This window comes from Gobius niger, assembly GCF_951799975.1.
Source record: "Gobius niger genome assembly, chromosome: 23".
Taxonomy (NCBI): domain Eukaryota; kingdom Metazoa; phylum Chordata; class Actinopteri; order Gobiiformes; family Gobiidae; genus Gobius; species Gobius niger.
In genome coordinates, this window is record NC_136874.1 from 11147515 (window position 1) to 11163938 (window position 16424).

At 43.5% G+C, this 16424-nt stretch overlaps 1 protein-coding gene across 1 annotated transcript in view; it reads right to left on the bottom strand.

Moving 5' to 3' along the window:
* tns1a (tensin 1a) overlaps window positions 1-16424 on the bottom strand; it is a 130619-nt gene that overhangs the window by 70451 nt on the left and 43744 nt on the right. The window contains 7 exon segments of the mRNA XM_079581436.1: window positions 88-152; window positions 275-397; window positions 533-583; window positions 774-945; window positions 2494-2543; window positions 9842-9883; window positions 11482-11520. Coding sequence (XP_079437562.1) covers window positions 88-152; window positions 275-397; window positions 533-583; window positions 774-945; window positions 2494-2543; window positions 9842-9883; window positions 11482-11520 — 542 coding nt within the window.

Below are 16424 nucleotides of genomic sequence, written 5' to 3' on the forward strand. Positions count from 1 at the left end.
CGCATGGGCTTGGAATTCTGCAGGTTGGGGGCGTGTAATGGGGAGAGAAAGGAAAACAGTAGTTATTGACAGGGGGGAGTTTGTTACCTTCCGGATATGTTGCTGTAGTGCATGTAAGCAGCGACCACGACGCCTGTCCGACCTCTGTTACCCTGCCACACAAGCGAGAAACGTTTTACTAATGGTACACAATTAAAAAGTACTGCATTCATATAACACTATAATACTCATGTAAATCATTTCAGGAATGCTTTTCTTCTGGTCTATCCTTTACCTTGTTGTGTAGCACCACCACATTGTGCGGGTCTCCGTTGAGCCACGTGTCGATGGCCTTGCACATGCTGCAGATCTTGTCCAGCGCTGGAGCGTGGTGGTCTGGCCAGCCGAACTCTAGGACCTGCACAACATTAGAAAAGAGCAAGATGAATTCAAATAAGCAGGTCCGTTTAAACACATCGTAACCTGGGCCCTTAAAGAAATAGTGGTGAAAAAAATCAATGAAGATCTATTCAGCAGAAAGGGTTTTCTGTACCTTGTGATTTAAATTGATCAGGTCGTTTCTCCGCTCACTGAGGTTGAGCACCTGCAGGAATACAAAACATATATATAACCATGGCTTCAGTGGGTACTTGATATTCTCACCCATCCAAAGAGACAAATGAACATACTGAACTCTACAAGCTCTATTATTTACAGTTTTATGTACAGAAGGGCTGATGTCTATAGATTTCAATGCTTATGTCCATACAGTATGTTCTTAACGTCAGCAATACCAGGTAGTGCTCCCCGTGCTTGGAGCGCAGCATGCTGGCCACCTCCTTGAGATGGTTGGTGTAGGAGCGCTCCTCTGCCGCTGCGGGGAACGACACAGAGATCATCCTCTCCGTGATGTAGACCAGGTCCACCTCGTAGTGCTCCTCCATGGCCGGCACCACACTCTGACTCCTGCAACAGGGGAGAGGCGAAAACATATACAGTCCTTTTATAGTCAGAAGGATCCATGAACTGTTGCTTCCCCTTTGATAAACAGGCCATTGCACCCATCAGCATGTCCAGGGCCAATCAGTGCTCATTAAGGAACCGCGTTCTCACTTGGGTCAAAGCGAGCCGTGCTGATACTAATGTGACGTCAACAAACTGCTGAGAAACCAGAGGACTGCACTATGAAACAGACAAGATTTTATATTTAATATTCCCATATATGGTCATGTTTGAAAACAGTTAAGGGGGAAAACAAAGAACAGAAAAATCTAAACTTTCTCTAATTATTCAAAAACTACTTTAACAAATGCTGAATTATGAATATAGTTTTGTACTAAAGATACAGTGCATAAAACAGCCCATAAAAACATAAATAACGGCGAATGCTAACATAATGCTTCATGCTAGCATTGTGCTCATGCTAGCTACGACTGCCGTTTTTTCACTTCTATTGAACAATCTACTGTGAAAAAACATTTATATGGACCCGATTTAGACTTTGTATGTGATAATGAAAATGGCTAAAACGAGTGAAAAAATGTGTTTCCCAAAAGAATCTGTTTTTCCTTCTATGACGCAATGCCGTCTGTATCTATAGGCCAGTGTAACACCCCATTTGAGAGCTTTAAAACTGATTCAAACTGATATTTTTCCTCACGCTGTTGCCGTCACTTTTTTTGACTAATTTTTATTGTCTCTTTTGTCATTTTTACAACATTTTTTGCGACTCTTTTGTCACCTTGTCATCCCTTTTTTTGATGCATTTTCGTCAAGTCTTTGTTGCTTATTTGTTTGGTTCTCCTCCTCATTTCTCTCTCGCTTTTATCGCTTTGACACTTTTTCTCATGAAGCTTTTAGATTTGGTTAAAGCCAAACTTTATGAAAATGCGGTCAGTTCAGTTGGGAGTTCTGAGCTTAACGGTCTTTTCTCTAGTTCTTGACTTGGCACTTCTGGTGAATTTCATAAACTCCATCAAAAAGTGGTATTTATCCAAGGCTTACGGACTCTCGCCTGCCATGTCGAGAATGAGTTATGGACATTTGGACGCGGCTCAAGCCTCTTCATAATATACTAACAATATTCAACATCTGAGCATGACTTCTGTCTTCTTGTCCTCTCGTGACCCGCTTGTTGACCGCACTACCTTGAGCACTTCCAGCCGTTGGGGGAACATTAGCCCGTTTCCCAACCCTCTTTGGGAGTTCATCAAACATGCACTTGCTCGAACGTAAACTTCCCCCCCGGCCGCCTCGTATATTTCTTGGAGGCTAAAAGATTCACAATTCCTTTACAGTGTTGACACGACCCCCGCTTGTGTTACGCAACCTGGCACAGTGGCCGAAGCAGAACCTGAACTATTAGCTAAAACGCCGCGGAAAGAAGGCGTGCGAGTCTTCAAAGCCCGGGGCCGTTTTGAAATGATCGTGCGGGGAGTGGAAAAGGTCAAGAGGAGGGTATTGTTTCACGCCGTGTGACTCGTGAGAGGTGTTGATGGATGCTTGACGACGTACCGGGACTGCTTGCGTTTTATCTCCACGCTCTTGCAGGATCTCTGAGAGCCCTGGAAAAGAACAAGAAGGTCAAGGTTAGGACGATTTGTTTGGAGAGTGCAGGACTTTGCATCAAGTTGTGGCCGATTGTGTCGAAATAAAGAGTTTGGAGCAATGTGTTCTAGAGTCTAATGTAACTCTATGAATATTCTAGCCCATTTATCAACACTGTTTTTGTCTTGAGGGGAGACAATGCAGGCAAATGTTCAGATTTTGGGCCAGTTTCCAACAAACATTTAGTTGGAAACAAATCCTTGGACCATTTTAACAATAAGGTGTTTAATAATTGTGCTGAGTCATCATTTCGCTATAGATTTAGGGGAAGTTTTACATTCAAGGCCCCTTTCTCAAATGATTGTACAACAAACATTGTACTATCCATTATCTAAATTCTGTTGCCAAAAATATAGCCAATTTCGACCATTCATACACTTAAAAGGCCTTGAAGCATGAAACAAATAACTTGTATATGTTCGTAATCCACAGCAAAGGTTTCAAATATCCACCTACAGGGCCTCATCTCAATCCCGATTCTGCGTTCGAAAGTTCGCCCATTACACATTTGCATTTACGCAGAGAGCAGGTGCACCTATGAAATCCTACCCAGCGCATGTAAACACACTGTACATGTCAGGAGTGGAGCGTGAGTGCGTTACAAGGTTAAACACTAACAAACAGATGAAGCTAATCCCGTCGCCCAGAGCCAAAAAAGGAAACAGAAGTGTGATTTGACGGGAACCAGATGCAAGCGGACAGCAAACAGGGCCCCGGGGTGCTACTCTGCCACGACTCACACCACAAGCTGCAGACGTCTGCTCGCAACATGGGTTTGTGAACGCCTCATGGAAGACAACACAAATAGAAAAGCTAAAGGGTGGAATTGGGCTTTACAGCACAGGATCCATAGTAAGGATGGAGATAGCATGGTACCTGGAAGTGTAATAAGACTTAATGACCAGAACCACTTCTAACTAAGTGGTTCTCGAACATTTCACAACAGGTACAAGAGATGTCCAATTACAGAATTCATGCCATAGTATTTTTTTGGTATTGCAACACTTCTAACACGAAACAAGCCACTGCCATAATCGACATCCATCGCGTTCAGCAATTTCTCTCCCAACTTGGCGGACGTCCAAACGAGGTCCCTACCTTACTGGACATGCCGAGACCAGCAAAGCGCTTTCGAAACGAACCCACCAACGTCATGATTCTTCACCTCGGATCCATGCGCAAAAAAAATAAAATATTTCCATCAGAAGTCCTCTACGTCTTGTCCGCTTCCATCATTCCTCAGATCTCTTGCCTGTTCTCTCCATCTGGCTTCTCTGCGTGCGAACTGTTTTGGTCCTACCCACTTTGTACCGCCCCCCCCCCCCTTCCCGACATATCCCATTATCTGGCATTAATCCTCCATGCTTCTGTATGCGACAATAAATAGAAACATTCATACTTGATCGAAACGTCAACCCAGATTACCAGTACGGCTTTGGTAAACTCATAAGTTGTAGAAACAGACTTTTAAAGGGGGCATCATGTCTTCAACTTTTTGGAACTACATTTTTTCCCTCATCAGAAACCAGTCATTAAACCCTACATCCTTTGAATATTCTGCTACTGTGACCTGTTATTGCTTCGTCTGGCTTAGCTCCACCTACTTCCTCTGGCCCCTCCTACTCCAGGAAGCAAGGACCAAATAGGAAGCCTTCGAAGTTCAGTCTTGCTCATTTACCCCAACAAAAAGTTCACTTCAGCTTTAAAAACATGTTTAGACTTTTGTTAATACTGCTATCCCTCAATCTCAAACCCTGATATGTTGATGTCAGATTGTTTATGCTAACTTTCTGTAATTACAGTAAAACATGAGCGATTAGAAGTCTCCGTCTTGGTATTTTAAGTGTTTGAAAGGACTACGCCCACATTTCCCATAAGCCCTCAAACCCTGACGCTTGACCCTAAACTATGAATCATCGTTTACTTTAACATCTCTCTTTAGAAGTGCGGAGCGAAGTTGTAGCTACAAGTGTACAAAGAGCTGGAATGGTGGAAAAGAAACTACTGGATTTGGGTGAAGCTTCTTACCAAAAGATCCAAGGATTCGAATCGTCGACCTTTGCATTACAGGATCATTCCGCCCCATAATCAGGCCTAAACTGACTCTTGGACAGAACTAAGACTGGGTGGTCTAAGTCCTATCGAGGACTCATAAAGACCAGTCTAGGCATGGGCACGAACAAATACCGATGTATACTACTGACCCAAACAGGAAACGTGCCGTGCAAAGAAGTCCGTGTAACCGCGAGGACCAGGAGGTGTGGAATACAACGTCCTCGGCTAATCGGTGCAAGGCGTGATCCAAACCAGAGCGCTGCTGTTTGCTTTTGAACATGACGAAAATCCAAACAGACAAATTGCACTGTTATACAACAAATGAACGCTTCCAGATATGTCTTCCAGATTTTGCTGCTACTACAACGTGCAACACTGCTACCACTACTACTGCTACTAGAAGGGAACAAAATCTGAAGATATCTACATCGGAGGTCCAGTCTCAGCGAGAGCCAACGCAGCCACGACAATTATATCTAAGCATTGTCCATCATCTCTGGGTTAACCATAACAGCCTGATCATGGCCAGACGTTTGCTTTGACATGTTTTTAAGAGTACATGAGAGTTTGTATCTGCTCTTTACTACGGCGGGGTCTCTCCAGGACACCACTCCTCTCTGTGGGTCAAAACAACACATCTCCATAATGTCTGGACCTATGGAGGAGCTTAGCGTGAGTCACCTCAGCTGCCCGAGTAAACATTGTGTCAGCCTTTTACGCACTAACACGGAAAGTACTCGGCTGGGGTTGTACATGGTATGGCATAATACAGATGAAATCAATAGAAAGAAAGCAAAAACTAACTGCTAGATTCAAGCATTAATACGTTTTAAGGAATGTAGAATTAGCCAATATGTGCCACAATAATATAAAATAATTATTGAGTTTATGCACTTAGAAGTACATAGTAATACGACAGCTACAGAATCAGCTACACTGATTCAATACTTCTCCATAGGTTTATATCGGAAATCCTAATTTCAATCTATCTCCACATCAGGAGCTCTTACAGACTTCAAACTTTGCAGCCTTGAACTGAACAATATTTGGACGATTTTTTGTACAGATTTTTTCAATAAAAATCAGCCTATTTTAAAGCTAAACTTAGCTCAATCTGTTATTCAGATTTCGCCGAAAAGATGGGAAATTTTGGGCATTATTAGGCATAAAACACCTTATTTTTATATGAAAACAGAAAATGACAGAAACAGACATTTTTTTCTCATATTTACAGCAGGAGTTTCAAATTGATATCTTTAAATTAAAACATTTTCCCAAATCACCTGCTGTGTCTCGCCTTAAAGGGGCTCGATGCAAGTTAGTCATTTTATGCTCATTACTGCCACCTCAGGTCATACGTGTAACTGCACCTTCTATATTAAGCGCGTGCATGACGGCAACATTTAGGGGAGAAAATTTGATAATTTTACCATTTTTAAACTCCTTATAGTCCCTTTAAATACAGCTAATCACAGTATGTTATAAATCTTGCACTTAAGCTTTTTAAAAAAATTAACCATAGGTGAACATACTAAACTGGGTGCTTGAACATCATCATTTACGACCAAAGGCACATAACAAGTTACTTTTCATAAAAGTAAAGCGGTGAGGGCGCTTTTAACCAATGCACGTGTCTAATTCACTCAGTATTTCATTTCGATGCAGTGATTTAACATGGCCAACGTCAAGAAAAGACTGTTTTGATCTTGGCATCCAGTGAAATGGTTTACAAACAATTTTGCTATAACATCCCATCTCGCTGCATAACATCCCAAACTCTTTGCAGGCCACTTTATTTTGCAGGTCTCTGAACCTCGCTGTCCTCACCCGCACCCTTCACGCTTTACCAAAGTCAAGCTAAACAGCGCTGCCTTGGCACCTGCTTCTGGCACCGAGGAGCCGATCTGCAGCGTACTGGTCCGAACAGATGTCAGAGCAGATTTCTCTTTGTGGAAGGTAGGTACAAAATATTTTGAAGTGGCACGGAGCTGGCAGGGGGGTTAGGGAAAGTAACTGGGAACACCTGTTTGGGCTGATGGAGGAATGGGCCTGCAGAGGAACATTGGCCGGGTTACACCGGAGCTTTTGGACGCGGCCGCGAAGTGGTGAAAACAAAAAACAGAGGGGAAGGGGACAATTTGTTTACACGTTAACAGAAGGTAAGGCAGGGACTGGCCGGTGTTTAACCGGGCTGCCACCCACTGTTGCATGCTGGGACACTGTGTACTGATGTAACACATGATTCGGTATTTGGGGGAAGGATGTCACCATAATACATTTTAGGCTCACGGTTATTCTGAGGAAATATTGCAATTTTACGATCATTGCAGTGACATGACGAAGGCAGCTGCATGTGGTTCTTTTGGGACTCTTCCTTTGGCAACGTTATATAATCATCATGTGAAAATAGATTTGTTTTACTCTGTACATACAGTAAGAATATTGAACCTGCTGCTGGGGTGGCTTTAATTGTTGTTTCTTCAGCCTTTACCGGTGATTCTTATGATCAACTTTTATTTCCACTGTAATTGAACCTGTTAATTCCTATATTTGGGAAACACAAAGTATATATAGAATTTCAAAAGTATGATGTCTGAGTATGCATCTACAATGAAATGAAGATATGGGTGAGCTGGACTTTACACGATTGAGGCTTAACTTCTCACTCTCCGCCTTAACTGGGAGCATTTTCTCCAGTTCAGCTTTACCCAAATCTAAAAGGTTACAGCCTATAGGCCAGATTTGAAGACCTACAAAACGGGTCGAAGCTTTTTTCTTGCGTTTTCGTCAGTTTTCGTCATCATTTTGGTGCTTTTTTGGTCATGTTTATGTTGCTTTTTCTTCACTTTTTTGTCGTATGTTTTGTTGCTTTTTTATACGTTTTTTTGGTAGCGTTTCTGTCGCATTTTTGGTGTGCTTTTTTGCTTTTTCATCCTTTTTTTTTCAACTGTTTTGCTGCCCTTTTGTCCATTTTGTTGCCTTTTCATCACTTTTTTGTTGCCTGTTTTGCCGATTTTTTCAAGAAGCTTTTAGATTGGGTTCTAGTGAAACTGGAGAAATTGTGCACAGTTCGGGCGGGGGGTAAGAGGTTAAAAAAACACACATCATTTTTGGGTTCTTCGGCTTCTTTGGAAACAATAATTAAATGATGGTCAGGATTTCAGACTAAACATACTTTTACTTTCACGGCACATCTAGAGTTACATTTTGGACTTTTAAAAATGTGAAGGACAGTTTTATCTTCCCTCTATGGCACGAGAAAAAGAACAAAACAAAGATGGGAGTGCTTCAGCAGTAGAAGAAGAGGCGACCGAAGTGAACAGGATTACCTAAAAAGGGGTGAATTAGGCAAAAATACTCCAATGGGGATGGTTTTGACATGGGAGCATTATGACACTGTGCAGAATCGTAGTTAATTCAATAACCCAACCGGAACCTGACAGGATGGTGCCACTGCTGGGCCGGATCATGGTTTCATCTTGTTTACGCCAAATTCTGAACCTACTGTCTAAATGTGGCGTCCAATATCGTCTTTTCCTCATCAGTGGGTGAAAATCCCTGGACTCGATGTGAATCACAACAACTCAGGCTGACAAATGAACAGTGACTAATGGCAGGTCCACAAAACTCCAAAACTAGCCAAAACAAAGATGGGGCTTTTGTGCTTCCATCCTGTCGAGTAAGTACAGTCAAAACAGTTTGCACTTAAGGACTGATGAGTTAGCTCCAATGTGAATGAGTCAGTGCAGCGATCGTATTCGCTGCTGATCAGAGATGGGCCAAAGAACCAAGAATTGTACAACAATAGATGAGTACGACAAGATGCTTTTGAGTCTTCCTGTTGTCCCGCTGTTGGTTAAAGCTGGGGTACCTGACATTTTGTTGTTGTAAATTAAATGTGCCTTTATCGTCACAGTTTGTTGTAAACACAGCAAAAAACAGACCATGTTGCATGGTCTTCACTTTTTTTTTCATTGAGCGATGGAAGATAAAAGTAGAATCTAAATTTATGCCGTTTATTTTGGGGGCGGTCCCCCCCTTCTTCACTTTGCCACTGCTCAAAGCTTCACACGGGCTTGAAACATGCATATAAGCAGTTTGTTTAAATAATGAAGACACACAGGAGGGATTGTGAGACTTAGAAACGAGTTTGGGCCAAATCAAAGCATTTCACAGTCTGTGTAGGAAAAATCAGGTACCACAGCTTTATATTATTCATTTTTTGTCTGCTTTAGTCCCAACCCATGTTCTTGAAATCCTATGAAGGAAAACTTGTCACTAACAAGGCAGGAAGTGAGTCCATGTGAATCTGTCCAATCTACTTGATAGTTTATACACACTCCGACCACGGGATCAAAGACAGAAAACAACACGAGCATGGTCACACATGAGGTTTTCCCATACTGAGATATGTTCTTACCTGAGTTTAGACGAGTTGATGTGTACCCGTCTGGTCTTTGTGCATGAGCTCAAACACGCAAAAAGATCAAAGAGGTGAAGCTAGAAGCGACCAAGCTCTTCCATGTTTCCCCTATTTAAATGCAGTTACGTGAAGAGTTACATGATCCAAGTCTAGTTAGACAAAATTATAGAGGAGAGACAAAATGCGAACATCATCTTTGGTCTTTTTGCACCAGACAGGTACGCATCAACTCGTCTAAGCCCAGGTAAGAACATATCTCAGTATGGAAAAACGGTGGCCCAAAGCTGTCTTTACATTTCTAAAGCCCATAATCCAACATTTCCAAGCTGTAAACCACGCCGTAAATCGAAACAAAAAGTTCACCAGCACTATGAATGTCATTGCTACTGTTAAATTCTTACAGAAAGTAAAAAACGCTATTTTTGAGGATTATGCCCTTTAAGTAAATTACCTCATTACTGCCACCTCAGCATGTAAGCGTAATATGCATTCCCAAACCTAATCACGGACAACACAACATTTGCCATATTTTGGGATGGTATTGCACATAGAAGCCATTTAAAATCACAGCAGACAGACACAAATAAGCAACTAAGACCAAACATCACACCATCCAAAAGAAACAGCGTTTTCAAAGTGGATCCCAGATTTAGTCGGTAATATCATGTCCGGGATATTGCTATGTCAGAGAGCTGGCATAGGAATATCCGGTCGGTGTTTGAATGAATGGGCAGCTCCTAAAGCATGTGCGGCGTAGGAGTAGGAGCAGTTACTTACCGGAGTGTCTACATGCTTTAGAGGCAGCTGCGGAGTGGGAGGCTGGAGAGAGAAGCCAGACAGAGGGTTAGGGTTAGTCATTGTTTCTGTCACACCGGCGGAGGAAGAAACAACACCAAGGAGAGGTCAGGGCAGAGGGAGACAGCACACAACCAGAGATATGTGGGCGGAATATTCAGGCAAATTCTGGATATTGAGAGACAGCGCAGGGTGACTGAGAGGAATCACTCCAGGCTGGACTCCAGTTTAAGGTTTAAGGTGAGGAGAAAAGCTGAAAAAGGTGCATTATGTAATTTAGTTTTGGCTACTTTTATGACGCTCCAGGATCAATTGTTTTTTAGAGTTTCCAGTAGGTTTTCTGGATGGAGTGTATGTATAACAATGAAGATGGTTCCATCAGCCGTGAAAACCTACCAGAAACCCGAAAATCAATTGATCCTGGAGCGTCATAGAGGACACAGTGATGGAAAATAAAGGGGCTACGGCCACTGGGTTAGACATGGATAAAAAGTTACATAATGCACCTTTAAATAGCTTTTTTTTGGTTGAGGTTGAGGGAGAAAATACACAATATTATGTACGCAGGTGGGAAACGAACTACGCATCCGCTGGTTATAGAGCTAAACAATAGAGGATCCGCCCCTGGAGCAGGAATTTAAAATCCCAGTCAAAATAGTCATGGACTTTTGGAAGAAAACAAAAAAGTATATCAAGGTTTTAAAAGTAAAATTTAGCAAAAAAAGGAAAAGTTCTAAAAGGATTTCACTGCATTTTCAAGTATTTGGCATTTTCTTTCTTATATAACTCTTTATATTTAAACTTTTCGAAAAGACTATGGAGATCTAGAATAGGATTTTTACTTCCGGCACCAGGCGGAGCCTCCACTGTTGAGGATTTATTCTAATTGGAGCTAAATTCTAATACGTCTTTCAATATCCATCCTCAATTTGCAAAAATATTCCAAAACCCCAACATTATTTTCTGGTTTGTGTGTTGTCATTCTACATTTTAATACATTTCAAAGAAGAAAAAGATCAACAAAACTTAATTCATTAAAAAAAGGGAAGGTATTTGGGGGTCAAAGGTGCCTTCAGTTGAGCGGAAGGGCACAAATAACCCAAGGAAACTATAAGTTAGGAAGAGAGTGTCTTAAAAAAAGAAATGAGAGGAAGAGGAGCAGTAAAGGGTGTGACAGTGATGCATGTGGAGGAGAGGCTCAGTAAACACACGGGGGACTGTTTATGAGCCCAGTCCAGAGCAAAGAGAGAGACTGCAGACCAGGAATGTGCCCTATTTGGTCCGATCACTGATGCCGGGCCTGAGAACACACTCTGCACTTTATAGATTGAAGCAGCTCATAGTCATTAAGGCCGGACACTGCAGGGGAATAGAGAACAATCAAAATGTCACTTCTCTTGCAGCGTCTCCCCTGAACTAGCTGCCACATGACGTGCTGGTGTAGATATATTAAAGGTTAGCCCCGGAGGAAGCGGAGGAAGCCCTGATGGTTCTGGCCTCTGCCCCCCTGACCTCCAGCCTGTTTGAACACTCTCTCGGCGGGCTACAGGAAGCCTTCGGAGGGAGCGGAGGGGGGTCATGCGGCCGGGCAGAGGTCCCTCGCACGCGCTGCATCTACTCACCAGCTCATAGTTGGTGCTCGTCTGACACGACGTGGTCACCTGCAAAACACAAGAGAAGGACGAATGAGTCGGTATATTCAATGATCATCTCTAGAGTAAAAGGTTTAAGAAGTTATGTAAAAGGTCACGGACTTTCCAGCAATGAAAATACCCATGCTTATTTTTGGGATGTGGGAAAATGGCTCGGTGACAGTTCAGTTGGGAAAAGGCTTTCTTCAGAAGATGAGCCACAGTGGTTCATCAAACATGTTCAAAGCACATACAGGTCATGTGGTAACGTAAGCTGCAGACTGGGCCGACATGTGATGAGAGAGCGGGCACTAGGACCGCTCTGCTTTCCCTGACCTGCTCTGACCCCATCACTCCGCACTGTACACGGTCTCCACTGTGTCGGATCGGGGGGGAAACTCGCCATCGGAAATCCCGGTCAATATTTATTTTCGAGCGGCACTCCTGCGAATCAGGCTTTGGTTTTACTTCACTGATCTATTCCGTGTTTGGAGCGTCACCCAAAATCAGTCACGGACAAACGAAAGGCTCAGATGTTTACGGCTTTAAAGAAGGCTGGCGTCTGCATCAGTACCAGGTTTGATGCTGATTTGTTTGTAGCTTCTGGCAGTAAAGTTCTTTCTATTCATTCAGGGGATATTATTGTAATACCTTAAAGGCACACTGCGTAACATTTTGGACTAAACTGTTGCCGGCGAAACAAAACAAGCTCCTGTTGACCAGCTCAACACAGAAAATGCTGTTACTGGAGTGTGTAATAAAATAATGGATTTGGATGAGAAAGTGTTTAAATCTCAAATTCTACTGCCACTCGTCACGTCTCCACGGAAACGAGCTGGAGACGTACCCACTCCCGGTAAAGTGTACAGTCATATTTTAGGAGGGGTGAGCTTCATAAATGTTTGCTTGTGCATTTATGAGGTATTTTTCAATGATATAATTTATTGGGTAAAATTCTACGCGGTGCGGCTTTAATGAATACTAGTGTATCGCAATGCGCCTCTATTTATCATGATATGTATTGTATTGTGGCAAAAGCATATTTCAGTCATAACAGATTGATATAGTGGGAGGAAAAAGTATGTGAACCCTTTGGAATTTCTCACATTTCTTCATAAATTGGTCATAAAATGTGGTCTGATCCGTACATGTTATGACTAAAAACTATATATTAACATGTTATTGTTTGGGTGGCACTAGTTTAAGCAGACACTGCTCACTTCAGACCACATTTTCTGACCAATTCAGGCAAAAATGTAAGAAATTCCAAAGGGTTCACACGCTTTTCCCTCCCACTGTATATAGTAGGGCCACGTTTCCCGATTAATTCCAATTAATGAGGTTTAGTGCGATTAAATTATGAATCGAAATTAATCACACTTTACTTTAGCGGCACAGATGCTTTTTCTGTCAAACTTGTTCATTTACACAGTTAAGCCGACATAAACTTATTTAGAAAGATCATTCTCCAATGAGGCAGCACAAAATATATCAAACTGCTATTGCCTTCGAAGTGTTTCCATCTCCTCTTCAAGTAAATCAAAATGTAGGAAATACAAAGAAGCATCTGAAATAAAACTCTAAAACTAAATACAACCACTAAATAAATGATGCATGATGAATGATGAATTTTAATACCACCAGTAATATGTAGATAGATTTAGAGATGGATAAATCGATACTATACGACTATGTACTATGTATCTATGTTCACTGTTATTCTGGAAAGAAATAAAAGCTGGTTAAAAATATCCTAGCAATGTATGAAGCATTCACTCTATTATAATAACAGCAAAATGAAACATGTGATATGTGATTGTTACTGTGTTTCCCACTTCACCTGACTCAACACTGATCACTGCAAGAAATCCAGCTCTTGGCAACAGCCAGTGCCCATGATACTCTCCCCTGGCTTTGGTTTCCTCATGTCGCAATGGTCCTGTTTTTAAATAGCTTTAGATTGGTGCCTTAGTGGCTGATTCAAAACAAACTTGGATATCAGTGACAGTAGTCTAGTTATTCACTTGTTAGGAGAGGAAACTGTCCCCAAACCTTAGCGTACAGTATTTGCTTGTTTTTTGGTACTCACTGCCGCGTACGTGCCTGCAGTTACAGTTGAAAAACGTGCACGTCTTCATGCTGATGGATGAGTGAGATGAGACGGGGCTATCAGTGGGCAGCAGTGGAGCACAGGAAGGAAGCGGTAATGAGTTGGCTCTGGACAAACAAAAGCCCGGGCGACTTTGTAATGTTATCAGCACGGCTATCGGAGTTCGGCGTAATAGCGCGTTCTGATGTGCGAGAAGAAGGCATCAGTCCACCACTTGCTACGATGATACGCTTGGGAAACGGACAATGCAGGGCCCGGGACGGCAACGGCCAGGCTGTGGGCACGCAAGTAGAAGAACTTCACCAACACCAACACCAACAACTTTGTATTATCCACGTTGATGTGTAAATAAGAAGCACTCCAGGCCTATTCACTTTGCCGATAGGACTTGAAGCTTGAAACAGAATATCAAGAGGTCGCGGTGACCCGAGGGCCCATCATTCACCAAAGAGAGGAGATACCGACATCCCTACGATGACACTGCACCGCATTGATACCGAAGGTGAAAAAGCCATTCTCATTCCTGTCCCTGAATATTTGCTTATGGAAAGCTGACTTTAAGGAACCCTGTTTTCATATCGCAGCCAGCGAGGGTAGCCAGAGCGCGCAATCAGGTCCATCTCGCATTCCTTCAAAGAGTGCGTCTCGCTGACTAACCGCGCTGAATCACCGTGGTCAAAGTGAGAAGGGAACGCCGCCGGGTTCGTCCTTATAAGGCCTGGACAGCTGCGCGGGCTAAGACAAGGCTCAGACGCTTCAGACGCATCGGAGTGAGAGCCCGCGCCACACGCCTCACTGACAGCGCATGCACGGAGCTGTTTGGGTTCAGTCTGATGTGTCGGAAGATGGAGACGCGCCAAAGGGATGACTGTTATAGAAGACGAGGGGTTCGCCTCAATGCATGGAAAGTTTGGTCCCATGAACTGTACACATTTCACGCCTGTCAAGACTCAATCACATGCCTTGATTCCACTGGGTAAGTGGATTTAGCAAATAATTGTGCAGCCATGTGCTTTTTAAGGCTCAGTGTCTCTTTACAGGCCTCAGTATATTTGAATAAGTCTGGCCTTTGTATGCAAACCTGGCTAGAACCAAATGTCCCCTTCGAACCATTAATGTGAAGGGATGACATAGACATCAATCCCATCAGTAGCAGGGGTCCAAAACTCTATTTTCCCAGGTGTACAGGACGGTGCTCAAACGTTGATGTGATGGAACGTTCTACGCAGGAGGACCCATCCCATCCAGCGCACAGCAGCGTTCATACTCCGCACACAAACGCGGGTCTGGCTTTGAGCTCTCGCTTCACCCTGACCTCCACAAGCTCTTAGTCCCACGTAAATAGACCAGGAGACCATAAAGAAGCTTCACGGACCATGAAAGCAGTTTAGCCTTTTTAAAAACAGGGGAGCGGCTTATGATCTCACAGAGTCACGAGGGGCGTCTGAGCGGCCACGGGAGGAGAACCAGCCACCGGGGGGGGGAAGAGTGGGGGTGTTGGTTTAGGGAAGGGGGCTTGTTGTTGATGTAAAAAGGGCAAACAGCTCAGGTGAGTCCCGGCAGATTGACCGGGATCAGAGCACCATTGATGTGGGTCCAGGCTACATGAAAGCGTGGATCAGGGGGATATTTGACGGCTGTGCGGTGAGTTGTGCCGGTGCTTTGGGGGGATCGGGGGGGGGGGGGGGGGGATAAAGTATGTGTAACATCACAAAAGGTGGGTGGCAAGATAGATCTGATAACTGGAACCCAAATGAATTCAAGGTGTTTGTCGTGAATGCGCCCTTTGCGGTTTAAAAGAAGGCACTGCAACTGAACTTAGATTGCCTTAAGCTGCAGATGAACATGCCTTCCCGCATTTGAAAGCTAAGAGCCTTCAGAGCTGAGTCACTGAGCTTTAACTAACGAAAGCCTGCACACGCACGTATTAGGACCTGATTGGGGACAGGCGCTGGGATTTAGGAAGTAGGAGAGAATTGGTATTAGTGTGGCTTAGTTTGCTCCGAAGTTACAAAAATCCATCTGTTTGAACCACGCATAAAGCATTAAATCGGAGCAACTAAACAACAACTGCAAAAGAGGTTGCACCAACACCGCAGACGAAGCTACGGCAGCTTTTTGTCTGCAGTTCATCTCCATCTTAAAGCCAGCAGCCACTCCTTTGATGACGTAGAGGTTAAAACCTCAGCCAAAGAAACGAAATGGTTTGATAGAGGTGTGAAAGCAGCCATTATTGCGAAGGAACACAATCCTGTGAGCAATAGAGATGGTGGTCTTAGGTTTAACTCCTCAGCCCCACGCATAGAAGACACTGTCATGCGAAGCTTCTTGGATGAGAGGCAAAATGTCCAACACTTAAAGTACCAAGAACCTCAATAGTAATTTTCTCAGACAAGTGGTCAAATCGTTTTTCGGGCGTCCATGGCAACACCAACAAACAAATCTGACTGAGCCGAATTTTGTTTCCCTGCAATTATCCTGCGTCCAAAGTGACACACAAACATGTTTTCGCCCCCTCTACGTAATAACTGCCCTGATCATGCGGAGCTGGGTTAATGGGAGAGAGCATGTTTTGCCACTGCGCATAAATCATCTCCCTGGCTCCGGCCGAGGCTTCGACCGCACACCGGATTCCTCTCGCCCGCCTCTCAGCCCCGCGAGCCTCGCGAGCGCCCGTGGCAGTTTGCCCGAGAAAGTATGAATTCCTCCGCTCTCCGGTCTTTGGGGGCCAAATAAGGACTGAGGCGGGCCCCTTTTGGAGAGCTTTGAACGCGGGACATCACTTACTAAATGTGACCAATCTAATTGCGATTTTCCTTCAATT